Source organism: Dufourea novaeangliae, unplaced genomic scaffold (assembly GCF_001272555.1).
Source record: "Dufourea novaeangliae isolate 0120121106 unplaced genomic scaffold, ASM127255v1 scaffold31, whole genome shotgun sequence".
In the NCBI taxonomy this organism is placed as follows: Eukaryota; Metazoa; Arthropoda; class Insecta; order Hymenoptera; family Halictidae; genus Dufourea; species Dufourea novaeangliae.
Genome location: NW_015373904.1, coordinates 38940 through 64569, shown reverse-complemented (window position 1 = coordinate 64569; position 25630 = coordinate 38940). Strand labels below are relative to the sequence as shown.

At 39.3% G+C, this 25630-nt stretch overlaps 1 protein-coding gene across 1 annotated transcript in view; it reads left to right on the top strand.

Annotated features, from left to right (window-relative positions):
- The first annotated feature begins 1887 nt into the window (after window positions 1-1887).
- LOC107193738 (protein split ends-like) overlaps window positions 1888-25630 on the top strand; it is a 30651-nt gene continuing 6908 nt past the window's right edge. Inside the window, exons 1-5 of the mRNA XM_015583242.1 lie at window positions 1888-2122; window positions 12708-12856; window positions 13076-18073; window positions 18743-18907; window positions 20564-20711. Coding sequence (XP_015438728.1) covers window positions 1888-2122; window positions 12708-12856; window positions 13076-18073; window positions 18743-18907; window positions 20564-20711 — 5695 coding nt within the window. The remainder of the gene's footprint in view (window positions 2123-12707; window positions 12857-13075; window positions 18074-18742; window positions 18908-20563; window positions 20712-25630) is intronic.

The window sequence follows — 25630 nt, the reverse complement described above, 5'->3', positions numbered from 1 at the left end:
AATGGCCGTCCCGGGCTTCACCGTGTTACGTGTCAGCCCGTGAGACGTTCTGCAGCAATTTACGGCTGCGTACACAGTGCCATTACGAACCACCCGTAAATAAGACGATGCACGGCCGATACGCCGGGGACAGCCTTATACCGAGAGACGGTTCATAATTTTTCGCGTTCTCACGTGCGTGGGTGTCGTTAATTTCTGGGCCCATGAGCCGCGAAGTTTTTGTCGGGCCCGCTTTCGCGACGGGTTGGCAGGACTGTTTTTCTGGCTGTTTTCAGGCGGTACCGTGATCTCGGAACGGCTCGATGTTTTAACGCATTGCGGACCGTATGATATCAAGGTTATAAATCGTCTCTTAATGTCCACAAAATCTTTTCTCGAAAAGAGTAAAATGTTTTATTGTTTTATTAAACTGAACGTCAGCTGCATACTTTGTGGAAATCGTTTGACTAGAACGCCGCGGGATGATGTATAACACACTACTGCTCATAAGTATTAGAACACTTAGTCTGTGTGAAGATAATGTAATGTTTTGTAGAAAATTACATATTTTAGGCCATGTTTGTTACCAACTTTATAGTAGCATAGGTATTATCCATCCAGTTTAATATCTTCTAAGCAATAGTTCTGTTAGACATTCAGCAATTGCGTAATACCTTCTAACATTTACTGTACATTCGACAAGCGTCCTAATACTTATCGATGGGATTGTACATGAATCAACATTTCCGGCCTGTAAAGTTTCAACAACAGATGTCGATTCACGTATCAGGTCCAAAATGTGTTAATAATACGCAGATGAGAATCTCTTCGGACAATATTCGCAATTAAATGGTTTGGGAGTCTTGATAATTTTGAACGATTAGAAAATAAAAATATTTTCAGGTCAATTGTTTGAATTAATTCAGATTTTTATGTCATCGAGTTAATGTTTACGAGATAATATTGTGTAAGTGACACATGTTGTAAGGATTCTTCGTGTTCGACGAGTGTGTGTCTTTAAAAGCGTTTGAACTAATGTACGTACTTACTGAAATATCTTTTATAATTTATCGAAATTAAATTTCTGCATCGTATTATTATTCACAACACCAACACTGGTAACAATAGCAACTTTGTCGTTAAAAACAATTGAAAACATAAAATTCGCATAAACATCGAAAGTTACCTGCTCCTTTGATAAACTACATTTTTCGTTGTATGCAGAATTTTATTATTGTCTTCAAAATAATACCTGGTTTATGCGAGTAAATGAAAGCTGTTTGGAAACCGAATTATTTGTGTACAAATAGATGCGTGTGCGTGGCTAAAATTACACATAATTGGTTAATTCTCGAAACGTTCAGTATATCGTTCCGATAACGGAATTTAGGCGTTCATTGCATAATGCAGTGGTGTCGCTTCAATGCAACGGATACGCACGAGAGCACGCGAGAACCGTGTTCATTTCGTGCCGTAAAAGTAGGTCACAGACGGAATATTCGTTTCATTACGTGATTCCGCCTCTTTATTTCAATGTCCGCGGTCGTATAGTCAATCTCCATTATCCGTGTCTCAGGGGTTGTACCAGGATCGTTTGAACAAATGCCAAAGGTTATTCCCTCGTAAACTTTGTACGTTATACCCCGAAAGTACGAGGAAAGCATTTTATGAGCCTCCTTTCGGACCTAACCTAGACCCTGCTTTTCACGAATTAATGCGATCGAACTGAGAAACTATGGATCAGTCGTCCATACAATGTACCTACCATCCATGAGCGGTACACGTGCGTAGAATCAATAGTTTTCGTTTTTCGATCTTTTTATGGAGACATAATTCGTGATTCCCAAAGGTTTCGTCTCGAATCGATCCTCTACGAGCATGATACACTCAACCTGTAACGAATGGTGTATGTTCTTGTTTCAGGTTGCGACACGACCTTGGAGCCCGGATCAGGGCAAGACGCGGGAGATGACCAAGCTTTGCAACCATAAGAGGAAACTTTTGCTGCCAATAACGGCGGCCAGCAGTCCTGTTGCATCCTGTATACCGACGGTCTCCTCGTCGACATTATCCTCTGGTCCGCCTGTAACCGCGATTCACGTGAACGCAGACTCGCCCACCTCACCTGACAAGGCCAGGAAAGGTAAGAACGCGACCTTGCGCGAATACTTTGATTATTCGTTAATTCGGGGATCTTGTATTCATCGCCTTTATTCAGTTTCTGTGCATCGTCCTACTCTCCTATTCTCTTGATACACGTATGTGGAGTATTTTACATATTTTTGTTGTTTGCATACATTTATTTTTTTTTTCGTATACAAATGCCTTACATGATTATATGATAATTGCATTATAAAATATTAATATGAGGACAACGGAGTGCATAAATAATTTTTTTTTTATTACGTCTTGTTGAGACCACTACTCGCCAAAATAAACCGACAATTTATCTAACTACATAAATCTTTAACAGATCCTTTTACGTATAGTATATTTAAAACTTTTGCAATTTATAACAGTTTTCATGAGAATTGTCGCCAAAAGAGAATACAAAAATTGATCTACGCGGTATCAGTGTTTTGAAATTACCTATGCTTCTAAAATTTTTTTTTTAATATTTTGCCTGGATTTATTTATACAGAGTGTTCCCAAAATCGTAGTAGAATCGATCGGGTGGTAATTCTATAAGAAAAGATAAGTCGAAAAAAGGAACAATTGTTTTTCGTTTGAGGTTTCGTTTTCGAAAGAATCGAATTTGAAATTATTCTGAAACATGTGTATTCGTCGTGGCGGTGAGTAGAAACGGAATGTAGTGAAAAGACATACAGTAATGTCCTGATAAGTGTGAATGCTTCGGTCCGTAGAGTCACACTCACGGTCAGCACGGACAGTGTCAGCACCTCGTCAATCTGTTTATTGCTCGAAGGTCGAGTCTCGGCAGCTTACCTTTGTAGTGTTCCGACATAGAAAAAGACAAGCGAGTGAAAAACATCTCTGTCCACTCACATTGTAATCGTTGCGGTTCGCGTTATCTTACTCGGTTTCGATGTGTCTCGTTCGTTCTCTTCGTCACACAGTCCGATTGTGTCTGTACCGTTTCGGCCAATAATAAAGATACGAGTGACTGGAAGTGATCCAGCTAAGTTCATTCGTCGGCAGCTCTTTGGGCAGTCGCTAACGATTGAACGCTTCGACGAAGCGTCGTACATATGCATATACATTTCCCCGCTCTGTCCGTCGAGTCCGTCGTGCCAGTCGGTGAGAAGGAGGAGAGTTTTTTCGACGAGTCGACGCAACGGCTGGACGAGTGGACATCAAGAAAAGATTACATTCCCGCATATCGGTGAGACAACGCTAATGCAACGATGAAACTTTTTTATTTTTTATTCGTTGTTAATGAAACTTTTACCAACATATTCGTGAGATTTTTCTGATTAAAATGATACCAAACACGACACAATTCGAACCATATTTACTCATGTAGAAAGTCTTAACAGTTCATATTCGTTCATTAGCGCTTGTGATAAATCATAAGTAAATATGATCCAAATTATATCGTGTTTGGTATCATTTTAATCAGAAAAATCTCACGAATATGTTGGTAAAAGTTTCATTAACAAAGAACCAAAAACAAAAAGTTTCATCGTTGCATTAGTTCCCCTCGTTCAGCCGTCGACTCGTGAAAGGGAAGCCGACGCGGCGCGCCGGGCAAAAATTATACGCTTGACTGGTTCCACGGCCCCCTTCCCCAGTGGTGGGGATGACGACTTCACACTTATCGTGAGCAAATCGACTCACAGTTATCACGACATTACTGTACTAGCCAAGTCCTATTATGTAAATTGCAGGTGTATCCAGCAGATTTTTAAATTCGGTTATGTATGTCGAAGACGAAGCCTTAGAAGGAAAAATATTACCCATTTCTTCGACTTATTTGTGCATATAGAATCACCACTTGGCCGATTGCATCACGATTTACGGGCATCCTGTATTAGGGTTCATTTTATTATAGTTTATATTGCATGGAAGGATTAAAGGATAAGTGGTGGAATACAGGCATTTATTAATTCAATATTTATTTCTTCTAATTGTTTTTATTAACACATAACGTTCTGCTATATCTTACGAGTAATTTAACCCTGCTGTTCTCGTCGGATCTACATATATGACTCGAAATGAAAATGATTTTTCAATAGGTATTATGTTTTTAAATATTTGTTTTTAATATCAAGCATATTTAAATTTTACGTCTATTTTTTGAATATTTCCCATTTCTCAAGGACAAATCATTTCAAAATTCGAAATAATTTTATTCGAAAAGATACGAAACGTGTTAAGAATAAGTGAGGAGAACAGCAGGAGTAAGTAATCGATAAATTTAAGTAATGAAGTTAACTTTTAAGGACAAACCATTTAATTATTTAAATAATTACTATGTAATTTGTAGTGACCCACAAAATTTCCATATAACTACATTTCTCTGTCATCATAAATTAAACGTCTTCATGCATTCGATATTGCACTAATTAATGACATCTGAAAGTTGAATAGTGATTTATGACTTAAAATTCAGTCTTAAAGTTGTACAATTAGTTTAGTATCGCAGCGACTGCTACATATCTGAATCTAAATTATTCACTTATATTTTAAGATAAACAGTGAACTGATCTATTTTGTACGATAACTATATTAAGCAAAAACTGAGAGTCCCTGTTAATCCCCGAAATCATGTCTTCATATATGGGTTCGTTCATAGATCTGTGGAAAATAAACATTTCCATTCAAATTTAAGGGTGGAATGTAGTATCAGGGAGTAGCCTAATTAGAAAACATATTCAGCCCAAGGGTAATCTCGCGAAGGAAATCGCGCGGAAGGAAATTTTTCCAGTCGAGAGTTTTATCCCTGACGGCGGCTGGTGTGGGTGGGTGTCTCCGATCGATCAAAATCAGAATTTTCACCGAGGGAAAAGTTTCTTACCCGGGCTTCAACGAGCTACGAACTCGTCGAATTCGATCGTATTATACATACTCGCCAATCAATCTCCACGCACATATATATAGACACTTGCCTTCGCGGAACCGCTCGCGCGCGCACGTACACGTATTCCAGCCATCAATATAACCTCCAAAGAAGTTTTCCCATCGATCCGCCGTATTAACAAAGTTCCACTGGTAGCCGGGGCGGCGCGCCATAATCGCCGGGAACCGTTTATTCACCGTCGTACCAGAAAACACGCGGCGGAAACTTTTATTGGAAGACGACCAAAAGTTTTTCCCTTGGCCCCGCCAGTGGCGGTGTGCGGGTTGCGGCCCCGAGACCGACCGACTCGTGATCATTAGGGCGCAACGGATGAGAGAAAAGTCTCGGTGAAGAAGAAAAGAGACGACGAAATTGCGGCATTAGTGGAGTCTGTTGCCGCCCTCCCCACCCCCTCTTTGTCATTCTTTCGCGCACCGAGAGATGGCATTATACCTCTCCGATGTCGGTAAAAAAAGGGGTGGAGGTGGCAAGCGCAACGAAGCAGCATTGGCGGAGAGGCGTCGAGCCAAGGGGAGTAGAATGATGTATCACCGTGGCTGCTAATCTCTCCGTCCGGATTTCATTACTAAATCCTATAACCGACCGAGCGGGATCTCGCCTCTTTTTTTCTTCCCTCTCTTTTCTTGCCCTTTCCCGCTAGGTGGTTCCTTTCTTCCCTTTTTCGTATTTTCCTTTCTTCATCGAGTCGCTAATTAAACGGCTGTTATACCGAGCAAGCCGGCACAACGGGAGCTGCGTGCTTATGGTCTTCGCGTTACGCCAAGAGCGGAACGGGAGAAGGAAATGGCGGAACGGTGAATTGAAATTCGCCGAGTGTATTTCGGTCGTTTGCTGGGTTTTCCAAGGCTTCTGGATTTAAGTACAATCTTGCTTACCTTCGACTACATCCTTATAAAGTTTTCAGTTTTTTTTCTTCTCGCGTATTTTAATTCCTCGCCGTTTATATCGTGGAATGTATTGTGCACGACTGTAATGCAAAGTGATTGAAAAATTACTTTACTTAAGATTCATTATGCGTTAAATTACTTTTTAATATTTTGTGTCTGTTAAATCAGAATTTAAATTTGGTTTGATTTATCTAATCATCGGTGTAATAACTATGTGAATATGGTGTTAAGTTTAATATTTTAACTTTTAATTTAACGTTAGGCTTACACATGTAAGATATACATTTGATGTAGCTATCATACACAGATTGTTACGAGTAATTTCTTAATGAATCAAATAGTTCTAAAAATGACGCACTTGGAACTGAATAACTGTGCATGATATATTCTTCTTCTAACTATATACTTTGAGTCACATAAAATGTGCCATACTAGTGGACGATTAAACGTTCAATGAAATTTCATATGATAATAAGAGCAACAGAAAAAATGTACACTGTGTTTCGGAAGCTTGAAGCATCTTCCTCCCTTTAGATTAAGGAGGTATTTCTGTGAACTTGCTTAGGTTTAACATTCTGTGTAATTGGTGTACCCATAAGAAATCCATAATTTTGTTTGAATAAAATAGTAACATAGTTTACATGCAGAATATTTTCTCGTCTTTGTTAATCAAAATGGCGAATAATCATCGAGAACCGTAGACCAATTTGCTGAAGTATAATAGCGTTTTCATTTCCTGAAAGATAAATATCGAATTTGGTAAAATATGTACAGTGAATTGTTTTTTCTTTTTAAAATGAACGTTATAATCGTATCAGATTCTATAGGAAAGAAGTTTTAAACTTACGAATGGCAGGGTACATCAAAGCAAGGAACATCATTGCTTTAAAGTGTCCGATCTACATGCAAATATAGGCACAGTTTTAGCGCCTTTCGTGTTCTCACAAAACGGCATCGTCACTCGGCAGTGTGAATCCAGTGTGAGTACCAGTCGAAGTTAAATTGCAGCTTATTATCGACATGGACGCGTATACCGAGTGATTCAATTAATTATTGTCACATTTCGTCGCAATCAAATAACAATAAACAATTTCTACTGTTCTTCCCAATATCTCTTTTAATTAAAAACTATAAAAGTTATGTCAATTCGTTGAATTGAAATTCTTCTTTTGATATAACCCTTTTACATATTGATAGGCTGTCTTGGAGACTCGAATCGTTTATGAGAAAAATTTAAATAAGTATAGAAACAAAAATAAAAACAAACATTCCAGTGATTATTTTATGCAAATTGTAAAAGTGAGATGAAATCCTGCGGTTCTAAAGCTCCATTTTACACTCATGTGTAATACACCTATAATTCATTCATATGCATAAACTCAAATATTTGAAACTTTCATAATTGAAAACCCATGGTATTTTTCGGAAATTGTTTTGTGTTATACGTTTTACAAGAATTCCTTTTTCGTTACACCATGTACTTAAAGAAAAGTACTAGGGTAGATGCATCAGTAAATGAACATTATATATAAAAACGAGTAAATGAAATTATTAAAAGAAGTAAATGATTACATATTGATTTTTTTTAATTCCTTGTTTCATATTCAAACAATTTTCGCGCTGCTGGTTAGAAATGTTCATTTACTTAGTATTGTTCATTGATTGGTGAAAATCTCGATTTTTTCTTTTAAATTTAATTGATTATATTTTTCCAAATGAAATCTATACGTTAGAAGAAGGTATAGATATTAAAAACTCTAATTTTCATGTGCCAGATATTTGTTAATGTTATTATCATTTAAAATTCGACTTTAATAGTTACAAAATCTCTTAAGTGTTTATTCATTGATGCGTTTACTCTTGTCAGTAATAATGCGAACACCCCGTACATGCGACGCGGCCAGTATTTCCGTGGGACTTTATAGGGCCGTTTTAACATCGACGTCAGCGTTCGTGTTCACGGGCGTCGCTTCGATTCCAATTTTCCGGTGATATAAAACGACGTAGCCCGAGAAAACGTCGCCGCCGTTATTTCTCTCTGCCCTCCGTCTCCCTCCCTCCCCTCTATTTTTCCCTCCCCCATCCTCCTGTTCCTCTTTCCCGGGATTTCAACGGCACGCGGGTGTGGGGATAATACGTTCGCGCACTGTGTAAACACACACCCAACCGAATCGTGCGGCTGAAGGGTGGGAAAATAAAAAGAATAATCTACGTACAGCGGTAGGAGGGGGGGGGGTAGGCGATTCGAATGAATCTTTTTCGTCGTCGCTATTCCACAAATACGAATCTCAATAACGAAAGTCGATTCCATTTTTCCTTGGTTCTTTTCGGTTTTACCCCGCCGATCCTACTTGGGGGGAGTTGAAGTTTTATGTATCGCGGCTTGCCAAAGGACCCTTCTACAGCTGAGAACAGACTCGATCGTCGCGATTAATGGAACTCCAACGGCTTGTTACTCGTATCTGAATTCACTGCCGCATTCAATATTGCGCCCGTTTCAACTCGCTGTTCCACCAGTAAGGGTACGATGTTTGCACTAGGAATGGCAACGGTGTATCGACATTATCCAAACAACGATGTTTTCTGTCGATGCATCGACGTTTGCAGATCGATAACATCGAAACCATCGATGTTTTTTTTGGTGGATTTTCTCATTTCAATCTGTTGTGTAGAGCGTGTAGCATGAATTTTGAGCGTGCGGCATGGACTTTAGAGGCGCGAAATTGAATCAAACTGAATGTAATGGAGAAAGGAATTCGAGTTGAATTTGACATAAATTCAAAAGGTGTGAAATCAGTTAGAGATATTCTAATGAGCATATTTCAAACGTTGGTTTGACAATAACTCAACGAAGAATTCATTTGTCAGGAACGACGTTAAACATATTAGTATCTTTAAATAGTTTACTCGATAAATAATGGACTTATGAAAAAAATATACCTATGCAATAAACTAAACTCTAAAATGAAAATTTAGATGAAATTCATTGAAAATCCTCCGACTTTAAACAAACTTGTAAAAATATCGATGTATTGCTACCAATGTATCGATTAACATCGATAATAGTTGGTCGATGGCAGTTGTATGGATATATCGATGTTTCTTTTGATTTTTTACTATTCCTAGTTTGAACGCCGCAAACAACACTTCTGGAACTGATTTTGTAACAGTTACTCGATTCTGTTGATTTTTACGGTTCCCGTGAAATGTCCTGTCAGCGGATTCGTCGGTGTAATAATAAATCCCTGCCCGTGTAATTTCGTTGACTCGATGATACGAACACACACCATGTCAGAGGATCGATAGACTAATAGAATCAATCACTCGGTGTTATGTCTTTTCTGCCCAATTGAACAATACTTCTTCTCGATGAACAAGTTCTCCGTGATTCGATCGATCACGGTTGCGTTGTGGTGCCGCGATACCGCCTTGCGACGCTGATACCCCCGGGGAAAACAATTTCACAGGGAGTGCACCTCTATCGACCTTTTCAGAACAAATACTTACAGTTTCCCGTTTATCGCATTCCCGCGAACGGCAAACCTTTTGAAAACTTGAAACCGTTTCTGATGATAAACGATTCAAGATTCCATACCTATTCCGATAATACTTTATCTTAAGAGGTTGTTAAAAAGCTTTATTAATTGCAATCGTGACGTGTTCTGACGGTAGGTACATGTATTGATAAATATGCGAAAATTAGGAATATATCTTTCGAAAACAAATATTTGGGAAACATTTTGATACAATTAGGTATACATAAAAAATGTGTAACATCGTTTTTCTGTGAATGACACCGCAATTGGGTTAGGTTTATCGAGAAGTGATAAGTTTTTCCAAAGAAAACTAATTTTCCGAAATTTTACGGTCTTGAATCCAAATTTTTAAAAAGAATTTAGCAATTGTTAAAAAGATACACGAGTCTCACAGTAAGACGTATCCAAGCACGTTCCACGTACGAATAATCCACCAATCGCAGGCTGCCGTTAGTCCTTTTGAACCAACTCCATAGGCGAACCACAAATTTGCATTCGCTTCCCAACTATCCTTATTATTGTGATGTAGGGACAGCTTCCTCGTCGATGTCGGGGGATGGCGTAGAGGTCGCGAGATGTCCGAAAGAGGAACCAATCGGCCGGCTCGTGTCTTCTTATCGTCCGGGCGATCAATAAGTCCCGGGAGGAGGAAAGAATCCGCTCACCATTCGCTGCCAGCGACGTCAACGCGACGATGGTGTAGTTTCGATGGAGGGTGGGCAAAGTGGTGGGGCAAAGAGGATGGAAGACGACGATAGTGGGCGGCGGTGGCAGACGTATAGTTGATAAGGGTTAATTTCGTAGGAAGGAGCAGCGGCGCCGCGACGCGGCGTTCCACCGTCCTCAATGAAGGTGGAGATGGTAGAGGAACCGCGGGCCGACGTGTGTGTCCGGCCGTGATTCTTGCGCTTGCCCCGAAGTGATGTTCACCCCCACCCGACACTGTTTCAAGCCACCTCCGGATCGTCCTCGGCCTAGACGGTCCTGTTACGGTCGCGCAAGCGCATTCCGCCCTGTCTCCTTTTAGTTCGCCTCAACGGCTCGGCCACGTCGTAACGTTTGCCTCTCCACGCTCTCATGGTATCATCATGAGCGAACTGGAGCAATCTTTGTCCCGAGGTTCACTCTGTTCGACTAATTCGAGTGCCTTCGAAATACCACGGTATCCGCCACTCGGTTGCGGCGAGTTTTGGTCGGGAGTCTCGAGAGGGAGATTACTATAATTATGGTCATTGGTTCGTCGGCCTTCCTGTTCCCTGTATCGACACCTGCTGGTAGCAAGCCACGAACTTCAGTCTATACTTTGAGAGCCGGCTGGAAACGATGGGAACAATTTTCGGTCAGCATAATGAGTCGTAGGAAATTTCTGTGCTTGCAAGGATATTTGGTGTTATGAATAACAATCTAGGACGATGATGTTATGAAAACAGGTGTTTGTAGCAAATACAATGTAATTAACCCTCAGACATCATACTAGAGCGAATTTGCACCAGCGAAACATTGTTTCGTCTGTAACATTCTATCTGGCTAACATAACGGTTTCAAATTCTCGTAGTTTAAAAATTATTTCATATCTTTTCAATTGAAATTTTACCCTAAGAAATATGTTACGAGTTCGGTTTCCTGTTATACTCTTCAAGTTCTTAATCATACAAAACTCAAAATCTCTATTCTCTCTAGTTTGGTGATTACGTATGCTGAGGTGGGGCGTGGTGTCAGAGGGTCAATATGAAAGGAAGGTGTTATGCATAATTGACTGCCGAATAAAAAGATTCCTTCGTTGCGGACGAAAATAGGAAATATATTATAACAGTCGATGGTACTTTCATTCAATTGAATCCGTTCTGGAAGTCGGAGCTATAGTCGTGCGCGTTTCAAACGATCAAGCCTGAAATACCTTCAAACGATGGGCCATAAACCATAATTGCGTCGTCATGTTTCCCTCGTCAGGTTTAACGACGGCAACGTTTTACAGCTGTAAGCCACTACCCGCAGATTTTTGGAATAACCAGAGGGAAACGACTTCTATGCGTTCAAGCGAATTTTCCCCGGAAGTTGCAAAATGCTCGAAAGATTTTACTCAAATCTTCGCCGCTTTGAAAATCGGGTTGAACAGTTGTCGTTGAAGACAAACCGCCCGGTTTCCAGGCGGATTCATTATTACAGCCATCCTTCTCGGACCTTCTGTCATTTCTCCCCTTTCTCTTAATTTTCCTCCTCCCACTTCCGAATTATCTTTCCCCATTGAAGCTGTGGAGAATAATTATCCGCTGTATGCTTACGGATAAAAAACCACCATTGGAAACCGTCCCTTGCGGCACCCTCTTATCACTTTGTTTTTTGTTATCCTCGTAAATCAAGGTAATATCGTAGTGTGAACGCCTGTTAGGGTGGCCCATGAAACATTAAGCTCACGAACACGTATGGTTTTATTTTATTTTGAGCAAACACAGTTATGCAATGACGCATAAATAAAACAATTCGAATAGTGTCTTTTAATCATAAATACGTTACTTCTTATTCTTTTAATTCTCTCCATATGATTTCTTTTTTTACTATGCTTTTTATGCATATTTAATGTGAATAGGTTCTTTAAACTTTGTATTTTTCTTGTGCTTGAACTCTATTGGAAATATGGAATGGGTCACATCAAATTAAATATCAGTCAAATAAAATTTATATATTGCCTTGAATATAAATAAAATGGGAAGCGTAAACTCTTTTGTAATCCACGCTCAAAGTAATATCCTATACAATCAAAATGATATGTACTGTATTAGTTAATAATAATAAATAATTAATATTTATAATTGATGTTACTTTTTATTAAATTATTATCTTCATAATAATATTATAAGAATGAGGTATCTATAATAATAGAACAATTATACACTAACTCCAATGATTCTATGATATGAAAGTATTAAAATATAAAAAATATATGGTTGGAAGTGAAATGTATTTATACGGCGAATTAGTAAATAGTCAATAAAAGAAACATGAATAACATTAGGAATGTTACGCTAAATACGGTTTAACTTATGGAGAAGGCTTGACATGAAAAACTTGTTGTTGGAGAGTATAAAATTACTGTTAGAGAAATTAATTGTATAAATAAGAGGAGTAAGTATTTCTATAATCTGGAAGAGTCACTACATTTTATAATATTATTTAACAGCAAAATATTTATTTAATTTCATTAAATATTTAGCAGTTGAAACTTATTGCATTGTTTATTAATATCGGATCTGTGTAATTTTACAGATGGTCTGAACAAAAAGAAGAAGCGAAAATTAGGGGGAGTAGGAAGCATTTTTTCCGGAGTTTCAGTTTCACAACTTATGGCACAACGCGAAAGGGCTATTGTTGCAGCATCTGGAGTTCAAGGTTCATCGATGCCAAATGGATCGCAGGTAATCCAATCGTACTGTATATCAAGCTGCCATATAAAGTTTACCTTCCAGTAACACAAAGACCTTTACTATATTATTTCCATAGAGTATTTTATAGTTGAATTTTTTATCATTTTTAATTTGATGTTTAATTTTATTGAAATAGACTTCAAAACTGTTGCATAGTAATTGGTTATGTATTTACAATATCCTTATGTAAAAAAAATCTTTCATTTTTAGGTGTGGCCAATCGCAATCCCCAATTTGCAAGTTCAGCAGAGTAATCAGCAAATTTGTCAGACGTTAAACCCATCCTCGCAAAATCAGGACGTAAACGGCTGTGCAACAAGAAATCCTCAGCAAAGGTTAGGTCAGCACAACATGTCGGGGATGCTAATGGGAAATTCGCTGATAATGAATCAGCAAACGGGTAACTTCAACAACATGACTCAGCAGCAACAGCAGCTGCTGCAACAACAACATCAACAGCTTATATTGCAACAGCAGCAGCAACAACAACAACAACAGCAGCTTATGCAGCAGCATATATCTCAGCAGCAGCAACAGCAACAACCACCGCAATTGTTGCCCCATCACCAGCAAATGCAACACATGCAAATTTTACAACAGCAAGAACAACCGCAACATCAAAATACGGTTGTGAATCAATTAACACAACAGCAGGCCCCCCACTATCTGAATCAATTAAATCAACAATCATTGCATGTGATGCAACAACAGGAACACATGAATCAGCAACAACAACAACAACAACAACAACAACAACAACAGCAGCAGCAGCAGCAGCAGCAGCAGCAGCAGCAGCAGCAGCAGTTACATATGCAGCAAATACAGAAGCATAAAATGCAGCAGCAACAGCAACAGCAGCAGCATTTGACTCAGGAAGTTGATCAACAATCAGGGAATTTCAATCCTCAGCATTCGTCTGAAAATTATGTACATCACATGCAACCATTGCAAGTATCATCTCAACCTACTCTGCATCCACAGTTACATCAACTTCATTCACATCAGATGCAACAGCAAACGCAACAGCATCAGCCTACTCAACACGTGATGCAAGCCCAACCAACAGATCCCTTTCCAATGCAAATACAGCAGTTGCAGCAGCAACAACAGCAGCAGCAAGTATCTCAAGTGTGTGTCCAGCCGCAGTATTCTAATCAACAGTTAAGTCATCACTCGTTAGACGTCATGCAACAACAAAATTCCGGTACAGTGATGAACACGATGAACACCGCCGACATTCAGAGTCGACATAATCGCACACCATCTGTGACGGATGAAGATCTAAACACGAAACAAATGCAACAGCAGCAGCAACAACAACAGCAACACCAAATTTTGTTGCAAAATCATACGATGCAACGACACCACGTAGTGCAAAACGGAAACATGCCAAACAACTCGAATGAAAATGTACAACGAATGTACGCTCAAAATCAGATTCAATATATTGCGAGGAATTTTGATGCATCGAAGGGGAATACTGCGGATGTTAAGCATCAGCAGCAATACGCTTTGTCTAATCTAGCGGGAAGGAGCCCGAACACCAATCATGCTGTTGAAGCACAATCTGGTATGGGACCAAACGGGCAGCCCGGTAATATGCATTTCACTTCAAGAACACCCCCTTGGCAACAAAATCGACCAGCCTCGGCTTCTCATCAACCTTCCATTGTTACAGTTCAGAATATCACTTGCAATTCCTTCGATCGTGTTCCACCTTTGCATCATCACATTCCACAAGCAACCACCTGGACCGACGAAGTGGCTCGCAAGAAAGCAAAGCCCAGTAAAGTAGTGGTGAAGAAACAACGCCAGCACAGCGTAACGGACGTTAGAAACAATAGTCTCGACCAATCAGCACAGAGTCCAATCGATGAATTCAGCGATAAAAATCATCAGAATAACTGTCAAATTGGTTCGACTGTTAACAGCAGCGGGCCATCGTTTTTGGAAGACCCCAGTGGTTATCTCGCACAGCAAACAGCTTTGTTGAATAGTACAATATCACGGCAAACCGGTGTCAGCAGTTCGCAAGTCGGAATGGTTAATAATTCGAAAATACCGCAATCGAGTCACGGGTCACACTTGCCTAATAACGCTTATCTTCCACAACCAAAGCCTTCCTCCAGTGTTAGCCCAACGAGTACATCAACGTTCGGCTCTGTAAAAAATCACGCGACATCCCCTGTTGTTGTACACAGCAGTATGACGCCAACGTCGAGCAATGGTGGAACCGATTCGGAGAATAGTCCCTGTCAAGGTTGCGTAACTAGTGCTGATACTCAGTCCTATGTGCAGGATCAGTATAAACAACAAATTCAACGCCAGTACCTGATGCATTCAGATCAACGCGAAGATCCTGTTACGTCATCCACGTTTGGAGAACAGTACCAGCACAATCAACAGCAAGCTGATTCACGACCAATACAAGGGGGTACAGTGAGCACTAGTCATGGATCTCCTATCGGCATGAATAGTCCGGCAAATTCTGACACACCAGCTTCGTCAACGCCCGGAATATCTCAACCGGCAACGCCACAGAGTCTTATTTCATCTCAACCCTCCACACCACACAGTTATTCGCAACCGCCAACACCTCATTCGCATACTACGTCAGGTCAGGTGCCATCTCAACCTTTAACGCCACAGGCTCAGCAGCCATCACAGTCTTTAATGAGCAGTGGTGTCCAGGAGCAACGTTCTGAAACTCCTTGTTCTGTCGCGACTAATTCAAGTGGCGTTTCTGTTGTTAGTACTTCCTCGTTACAAACGTCTTCAACCGCAATAGAAAATATGACTCCTCAGGTAGCAAAGAGACAAACCACAAGACAGTCGCCTTTAGACGGTTATCAGCCACATCCACACACTGTAAATGCTGTTACCAGAGTACCGATGGGTCATTTTACTGGCACGTCTTCGGTAATAACTACAATGGCCAGCGGACACACTGTTAGTAGTAACACGATCACGTCTGTACTAGCAGGAAGAGCGAATACCGCTACAGTGTCGATCAATACACCTTCCGGAATTCCGAACCCTGCCATACCAGATATACTTTCAAACAAACCTCAGCACCAAACGTCGTCTACGAGTTTAACAACCGCACCAACGTCTGCTGTGACAACGCATTGTTCTCTCCCAAGCAGTCAACCATCGATAGCGATAAATGTCTCGAAGTCACCACTGGAAATGGTTCAAAGCGTCGTTAGTAGCATACAAGTACCTCAGGCCAGTACGAGTTCGCCAGTACACCCGCAAAATCAACCGCAACAGCAACAGCAACATCCACAACAACATCCTCAATCGAACGTTCAAGTCCACAATGTTCTTACGTCTGGTGGAATATTGAAACATCCAGCTGGATCAACTTTACCTCCTGGTCATATACTTGTATCCAGTGGTGGCCAACTAATAATGGCTAGCACGGGGTCGGGTATTAATGGCGTGATGGCCCCTCCTCCACCGAAACTCATTTCCAATTCTAATTCTATGCCACCGTTGTCAGTGTCACCCATGGTCACCAGTGTAACAGGAGCTGTTAGTCAGGTTATACCAGCGGTTGGCGTAGCTCAGCAAGTTATAGGGCAACCTACGGTCTTGGTAAACACTATTCAGACTCCTGTACTTATACAGCCAGGTGTTATGACAATGGACAGTATAGGACAGAACGTTCAGATACCGCATCTAACAGTTGCTACTGGTAACGTGATACAAAATGCTCAGTCGATCATAGACGCGAACCAAGATGTTGCAAGAAATGTGAATGCAAATCAGGGAATGGTGAATCGGCAGCCTGCATTGTTGTCTCCTGAATCGGCAATGAGTAAAAAGAAAGTGTATAAGAAACGGAAGGGGAACCCACAGACAGTTGCCTCTATGTTACATATTGCTTCGTCTCAACAGAATGCTGGCATGTTAATGCAGTCGCAGTCAAATTTCGCGCAACAAAACTTCCAAACTCAGAGTATCGGAGGTCCAATGTTACAAGCGTTGACCATTGTTCCGGGTAAAGGTGGAGCACCGGCTCAGTTAGTTATGAATGGACAAGCCGGTGCAACGTCAGCCCAGTTCAATGCTCAGCAAATTATTACGAATCCTCAGCCAGCTCAGCAAATAAATCTTCTGCAACCAGTGAATTTATTGAACGGAGCTGCCGGAATGGTTCAAAATTTCCCGACCATTCAGCAGTTCATCGTTCCCGGAATTGGCAGTATGGTTATGTCCGCTGATGGAACAGCGACACTGTTACAAGACACTGGAAATATCGGCATGCAATTGCAGATACAGAACGTGAATGGCCAGAACGTATTGACTCCAGTTCAAAGCCACAGCGGAATATTCAATCCCAGTCAAAGCATCTTAGCAGCTGGTCCTGCTGGAATGGTTATCCGTGCACCGCAAGCTACAGGTGGAAAAATTATTCAGCAACACAGTCCAGGCGCACAATTCCTTTCGCCAAACAGCGGTCAGTTCCTAGTAAATGGAACTACGTCGTTTGGAAATCAATTAAGTCCGATAGTAGCGAATGTTAGCCCGAATCAGCAAGTGACATTCAATACCTCGCAAGTTCGGCCGTCTAACATGCAGGGCCAACAGGAGTTCATACAAATGAATGGGCAAACATTAATGGTACCTTGCGGCACCGCACAAAATATTGCTGTTTCATCAGCCTCCAATCAGCAGAATACAACGTTCGTTCAACAAAACACCACGATTGTGCAACAGCAAACAACTATGGTGTCTAACAATCAAATACCTAATTTTCAACCCGCAGCTTCTAACGGAACGAACGTTGATCCGTCTATGAACATCGACCACAATCAGTCCTATATTTTAAGCTCCAGCATGATTCATGGAAAAGCGCCGACTTCCCCCAAAAGTAGCGTAAACTCACCGTCTGCAGAGCAAAATGTTGAGCAACAGCAATACGTTCTTGCCAGTAGTAGTACGACTGTCGTCGAGAAAACTGCACAACAGAGTGACCAACACAGCCCACTGATGGCAAGACATTCTGTCTCTACGCAGACAGCCGGAAATCAAGCGAATATGGCACAGTCTGCGCTGATGAGGCAAGGATCTCCTCCAGATACCACCACGCATAGCCCAGGAAATAGCCAAAGGTCGAACAGCCCCGCTGTGGATACTACAACGCATGGAGCAGCTTCACCAGCACCACCGATAACAGCTAGACATCATTCATCATCCACGGTAACGTTTTGTATTTCAATTTAATACAAATTATTACCAGAAACGTTCTAGTAGAAAATATAAAAGATTAATTAAAGGTCATGACAATAAAAATTTTTAAAGTAAATCTTTAAAAAAAATTTAGGACACAGAGTATTAGTCGTCAATATCTTCGTTTTAATTAAAATTTACTTTTATACACTTTGTAAACTATCTACTAATACTAGTAATAACAATTTATCGATCAAGTTATTAGACATATAACAAATAAGTCTTTTCTTAGAGGTCATTGTAGAGTAAAAGACACATAACTGTCAAAGTTTCTTTCTAATTGGACTGCTACTATAAATTTATGTTATAGTTTTATTTGTTAAAACTTGTCTGCTCTAACTGTATTTTTACTTAAGTATTCGCATATGTACTATGTTAAAATAAATATAAAATTTTATGGATTACATTGTCAGATGTCCGGAGTATTACGAATTGTTCATCAATATGAATTACAAGTATCTATTAGCAAACTTAAAATAAAAAATCGACCTTCAGTTTTTTGTTAAGAATAGCAAATTATATCGGATAGTATAATAAAAGTTATACATTTTTTACAAATGTTGCACCTAATCGTTACCTGTTTCTAGAAGTGAAAAAGTTACAAAAATTGTTCAATTAAATATCTATTTATGTTTTCAGCCGATGGTTCATTGTGTGTCGAGCAGCGAACCGGATTCAGGCGATGTACCGGTGGCATCGGAAGACTGGAGAATTCAGGGTATCACTACAAAAGAAATAACGCTTAGCCAACCAGGTCTCCATGGGAAGACATATGTGGAGTCGACGGTGACTACTGGGATCCAGGTTGGTACCCATGTAGAACAGGTCAACCGTCATCTAACTCTAACAGACATGCACCAGCCAGCCGATACGACACACCCTGAAAACACATACGCTGACTCACAGGAGCATATGGACACATCATCACCAAATCATTCCATATATTCAGACACAATGGACCACTCCCTCGTGGAAGATCAGCTGCCCGTCAATAAAGAAATGACGGATGTCTCTTATACCGAGATGGACGTGAATACGTTACCGGTTGTAGGTCATGGTCATTATCAGCCGATCCTCTATCATAGCCAGCACTACGTTCCTAACGCAAACGTTTATCGACAGCAAACTTTAGTGCCAGACCACGCCCATTACACGATGTTACCTCAGACTAAATTCGATGATAAACCTTGCGTAGAGGCCAGTCAAATCGATTCGCAAATCGTCCAGCATGTCGTTGAACAAAACGACACCGCGCAGACCTCGAACAAGAAATCGTTAGACGATCACAACGTCGGCGTACCTTATTGTCCAGATAACGATAATTATCAAAAATTTGTAAGCGTTGGCATCGCCGCGCCACCCGGTCTCTATCCGCACTTATACAACTATAGGTCTGATCCTAATGGAATTGCTGTCGTTAATTATTCGCCTAATAAACAGGCCTATATAAACCCATACGTTTACAATCCGTTCATGTACGCGCAAGAGGTTGACGACGGTGAGGAGACGGACTCGTCGTCGGAGGAGTGAGCATCTTTCTTTCGTACGGGTTGATTAAATATTAATTTTGTACATTTTAAATTCGACCTCAGTGGCATTACCTCTCCGCGAGGGCTTATTACGCGTTTCAATCGATACTATTAAGTTTGTAATTAGTTTGTATTTAACGTTATTACATTTTACTTGCAGACATTTTGTGGGCCGAGCCACGAAGCTCACTTTTTAGCGTTATTATTTAAAATGTACATTGCAACAATGTAACTTGTATGCTCGTCCGTGTGTCGAACGGGTTGCTAAAAAAAAAACAAATCATCATGATTCTTTATAATGGCGAATAGAGAAAAAATAAATTTTTGCTAAACAATAATATTTCTGATTGATAGTTAATACATTAATTCCTAAACGATTGGCAAAAGAGTACCTTGAGATGAGCATGCGTAATCAGAGTTTGGATTTCGTTTACCTTGGTATCACTTCTCCGTTTTGCATGCCTTCGACGAATGAAATTTTTGAATATGACATTTTTGGTTCGGCCATCGATAAGCGTAGAAAACGTATGTTTTCTAATTAACAGTGTCGAACGCTCATCACGTCGATGTTTCTTAAAGTTTTTTTTTTCCGTGTACGTGTATCACGTTACAAATCGGGCCCAAATGTTCTCTTGTGTTTCAGTAGATTTAATGCTCGTTCAATTGTTCTGTTCACTTATGTTTTTTCACGTTCGGTCGAAAGAATGATGAGGATCTTGCTGGAGAAAGCGAAAAAAAATGAGGGGGTCTTATCAAAACAAAAACGAGTGAGAGGGGGGAGGGTGGGGAGGGCAGGGGGAGAGGTGAGAGAGTGAGATAGAGAGAGAGAGAGGGAGGGGGTGAGCGATACATATGGCAGTCGTTAGATTGAATTGATATTAGCATGCGATTTGTAGGCTTGTGCCTGAGTTGATCGAGTTGTATTTGACAGATCTATACGACAGAGACGTTGAAGCAGGCGGAAGGTGTGGTGAGCACAGTGAGGTGCGAGGGCAGGGAACATGCCCTCGGCCGCGGAATCAAACGAAAACTGGACTCCATCCATTCCATGCATTCAACCCTGCATGAAGACCAAGATGGTCAGTATTGTATGGTATTCTTAGACGTTTATCGTGCATTAGTCGCATAAGTAGCTCGGTGGCTCTAGTATCAAACGATATTTTCATGAAAGTCGATAAAAAATTGATAACACGGAATAACCCACAATTATCGAACATTTACTATTCCAACTAAACAATATTTTTGAAAACTTGAACAGAAAGTACAGTAGTTATTGTCGAAATTTAAATTCATGGGAATAGTACCGATTTAGAATTTTTTTATCGGAATGATGTTTTGTGAAATATTTCGGTGAAAAGCAATGTGAATAAGAAAAGGATATTAATTTTGGCAATTATTTTGCGAATGATTGATATTTGACATTGTTATTTGCCATTGTTTGATCTATAGTTAATGTTGTCGGTAAGAGTGCTTCTGGCTCTAGTAATACCAATCATTAGAATAGAAACACTCTAGGGAAACACGTTTCCATTCACTAATTTTCCTCCGTATTTGTTTCTATAATTTGTTGAATCATCCGTCTATGGTACATCAGCTTGTTGATTTGAGTTTATGTGTGGTTGCATACTCCAGCTTTGTTTTCATTTGCTGCATGTGTACGTACAGACACAGACGAGATATAAGAATAGACCTAACATGCAATGTAAGTTTCTGTCCCATGCTTCGGTGGCGTCAGAACCCCCGTACCACTTCAGTATGTATGTATCGCTATATACAGTCACAGTTGTGTGTGTGTGTGTGTGTGTATGTGCTGTGCATTATCATGGTATCGAACGTAGTTCCTGAAATCGGAAACTTTTATGTAGAGGTGCGCTCGAACCAGCATGATTTTCGTGGGACACCAAGTCCCATAAGACGTTAGGTCTGTTCTTATATCTCGTCTGTGGTACAATGGTACAGTTGTGTGATGCTGCTTGTAGCATGGTGATTGCCTTGGTAATGCTTTATACGTGGAAGAAATCAAACGAAAGTATTTCTGCACATAATTTGATTTTAAAATACTTTTATTGGTTTGATTCGGAGAAACAGTAACTAAAATTGGTCTTCGATGGCCGGACAAGGAATATATTTTTCGAAATTTTTGAAAAATAAGACAATTCAAACATTAAGGATTCTAAAATTTTGTCTCTTAAATGGAAAATTATTCTCGAAAGCTCTAGAGAAAAATATTCGTTTCCGCAGCCAAAAAAAAAAATTCTAACATTTTGTTAAATCTGAACGATTGGTTTAACATTATCGCATACTTCCGCTCGAGCTGAAAGAAAACGATATTATCGTGTCGAAAAACGACCACTTACTATTTTTACACGAGAAATCGAAGCAGGTAAGTGATGTCAGTACACATTTTACATACCTTGAACCTGAGCGAACCAAGGAGACTCGATGCTTGCTACATAAAAAGTAACGGCGGTGTCATTGAATTAATAAATTGTAAATAATTCACACACGGAAGGATTTGTTTCGTTTTTTTTTTGTTTTTCTACTAATTGGCTGTCAGGTTTGTTTATATTATTGTCCACGCAGTTTGTCACGTACCATTGAAAGATGGGGGCCGGGAAAGGGGGCTTCAGCAGTCATACGTTCATTTTCGGCGCGGGTGTGGCTCACCGGTTTATTTATTGCGGCATTACTTGTATATAATCACTCTCACGTTTCTCGTGTCGCATGTGCATAATCTTGGGGAGGGATCGTTGTTTTCGTCATGGGTGCGCCGCCGAACCCGAGGACTACAGCCGTGTACAGGCGCGTACGAAAATTTGTCACGTAAATCCGTAACTTTATTACGTTCGTATTTCGCGATTCTCAAATAAGAGTCTGGAAATTTACGGCTCGAGCGCTTACCATCCGAATCCGTCGAAATAACGAAAAATTATTACCCGCGTATAATTCGCGGGTCTTGCCGCTTTTATGATCAAGTTACGAGACGGAAATTTATCAACGCTCAAACGCCTGAGAGTCATCGGAAGGCAAGGAGAAGGCGTAATACCATACGACGCGAAAAAGATCGATTTAAATTTTACGCGAGAAAATTCGTTGGAGCGTAATCGGTTAGATTTCATTCTGTGCAAGGTGATAGATCTTGGAATGAGATTCCTTGATCGATTCTACATGAAAGGAACGTCGTATGACATATATGGTGTCGTGCGAAAACTCGGGGTTTATAAGATAGGTGGCAATAAATATCGGAATTTTGACCACTTTAACTGGCTTCAAACCCACTAAATGACATCGTGAGGTTCATGTTAGATATTCGATTGATGTCGTCGGAAGTGGGAGACGCCTCATGCGAGTTGTGGTTTGCAGGTTACAGTTGTTAGGTTAGTAGCTGTTAAATAAATAAAAGGTTAAATTTCCTGCGGTTTCCGCATTTAGTAGAAGTTAGGTTAGTTTAGTTCGTGTTTAATAAATAAAAAATTAACATTTATACGATTTCCACACTTAGTCGAAATTAGATTCAGATAGTTCCTGTTGATAAAGATAATGTTATATTTCTTATAAGGAATTATAATAAAAATATAGGTCTAGGGGGTATGATCTGTGTGTGCATTTTATCTATTTTTATTTTCAAAGCAAACTACTGATTCTGTGTTGGTTAGACGCAGTTAAAGAAAAAAGATCACTGGTTCAAATTTCGATTTGAACCTGTGAATACTGATTCTGTGTTGGTTAGAGACAGTTTAAGAAAAAAAATCACTGAAAGCAAAATACTGATTCTGTGTTGATTAGAGACAAGTGATGAAAAAAAAAAATTTTTTTTTTCAAATTTTATACATTAGTATCGTTACACTTATCTCTTGATTCTCTAAAGAATGACACCTTGCTCATGGGAATCCTTAACCTTGCACGGAATGAAATTGAACCGTGGAATCACTTCGATTGTCGATTATCGGTCGATTAATGTTCCACACCCGGAATAGAGAAGGATCGACGAGTCATTGCATGTGCTCGAACCATCTGATATATTTCATTTTGCCACTGATCTCGCCTACCACCATTTGAATGAAGCTACTAATCATTTGTTTAACGAGCACACGCGCGAGCAAGAAGCACATTTCGGAGAAGTACAATTCGAATAATAGAGACGTAGTTTTGTACCATTCGATTGAACTGTTTTAAGTAAAGTTCCGTTCGTAAAAGCACGCACCAACATGCATATACAGCATTTCGTTGTTATGCGTTGCACCTATTGGCCAAAGTTAACACACAACATTAACCGGACGAAAGCTCGTGGGATCGTGTGGTGAATTGATGCGTATAATTATTTGAAATAACTTCCATATACCTGTTTTTTGTTAACGAGAATTAATCGATAAATGAAATTCGAAACAGGCGGTACAAACTTTTTTTGTAATAATGTAAAACAATAGCTTTTTATTTATCGACAAACTTAATATAAACTATGAACATCAAACTGTTTATTAAAATAAGTTACAGTGTGATCTCAAAATCAATAGAAGAATTTAAAATTTTGCTAATAAACATAACAGAAAAGTAACATTAAACTGACATATGGTATTGTTACAATAATTTTGTATTTTGAAATGTAATTTAAAACCATGATCGTTAGCAGTTAATTGTTCAATTCGATACCAGAAATAACGACAGGATGGACAAAAAATACGGTTTGCATTTTCGAAATTATATTCGTTTGAAAAAATAATTGCAGGTAGTCGGAAATCGAGAAGGGGGCGATTCAACGTATAAAGACAAATTCCGTAGGGTAGAATACAATTTTTTCGTACTCCATTACCGAGAATATCAAATTCGAAAATAGATCGGCTAATGTCTGTCTAGTGCTCACTGTTTCTACTTATAATAAACACTTTTAATAGTTTTACTATTAAATTGTAGCAGATTATTTTGAAGTATCATTTTCACTGTTTAAAAAGATTAACAGGAGTAGAAGTAACCAGTAATGTATGGACATCTACATGAGATTTAAATGCACCGTATTTATTTTTCAACTCAGTTGTTTCAAAAACGAAACTTCCTACAGAAAAATATTATTCTACCGTTTGTATTTGTTTTTCTGTATTGGACCACCTGAAATATCATGTGTATGTTTTTTTTTCTAATAGGTGGTTTTTTAATAGAATAATTTAGAAGAATGGGAATGAAAAAGTAAGTTATTTTCCCCATTAAGTACTCTGTTAATGTGAAAATTGCATCTTCTACAAAGTTGCATTTGCTATAAATGCGTATGATGTAATTTGGTAGTTACACTGAAAAATAAAAAGTTTGATGTTAAGAGAATATGTTAAGATATTTCAAACTTTCAAAAATTAAATGTTTATATATTTTGAGGCTTACGGGTGTAAGCGGAAGTTGTTGCAAATAATAATCTACAATTAAAGTAAGAATGTAATGAAATACATAATCGCACTGATACTATATTCTTATATTCTTTGCAATGTCATTACTTAAAAGTATCTTATTACAATACATATACATAGTACGTATAAAATGTTGTTCAAAATGCTATTGTATTTAACAAAATTTATAAGCTCAAATTCCTTATCGATGTATGGTGTTCCTAAATTGTTCATATGAATATTGCGAACAAAACTTACTACGTTCGCAAGAAAGTGATTTAAGTATAATTTTCGAAACTCTTATTGTATTATACACATTCTGTGCCGATCAATGCAATGGTATTTATTGATACTTCGTATGTAATGATGATTACTTGTTTATCACTTCAAGAATCGAAAATAATCTTCATGTACCTTACAAGGGTAACCTTTTTAAATCTATATTTGCATATTTTCATAAATCTTCATTTTAAAATTCAAATACCCAAGAGATAGCAGAATAAGTAATATAACTGGCAAGATGGTAATGATTCGTGCAACAATAAATTGGAAAGTTTGGAATGTACTTTCTCTGCATTGTAATTATTAACACTAAGTTTACGGAACGCGTTATTTGGACGCATTTC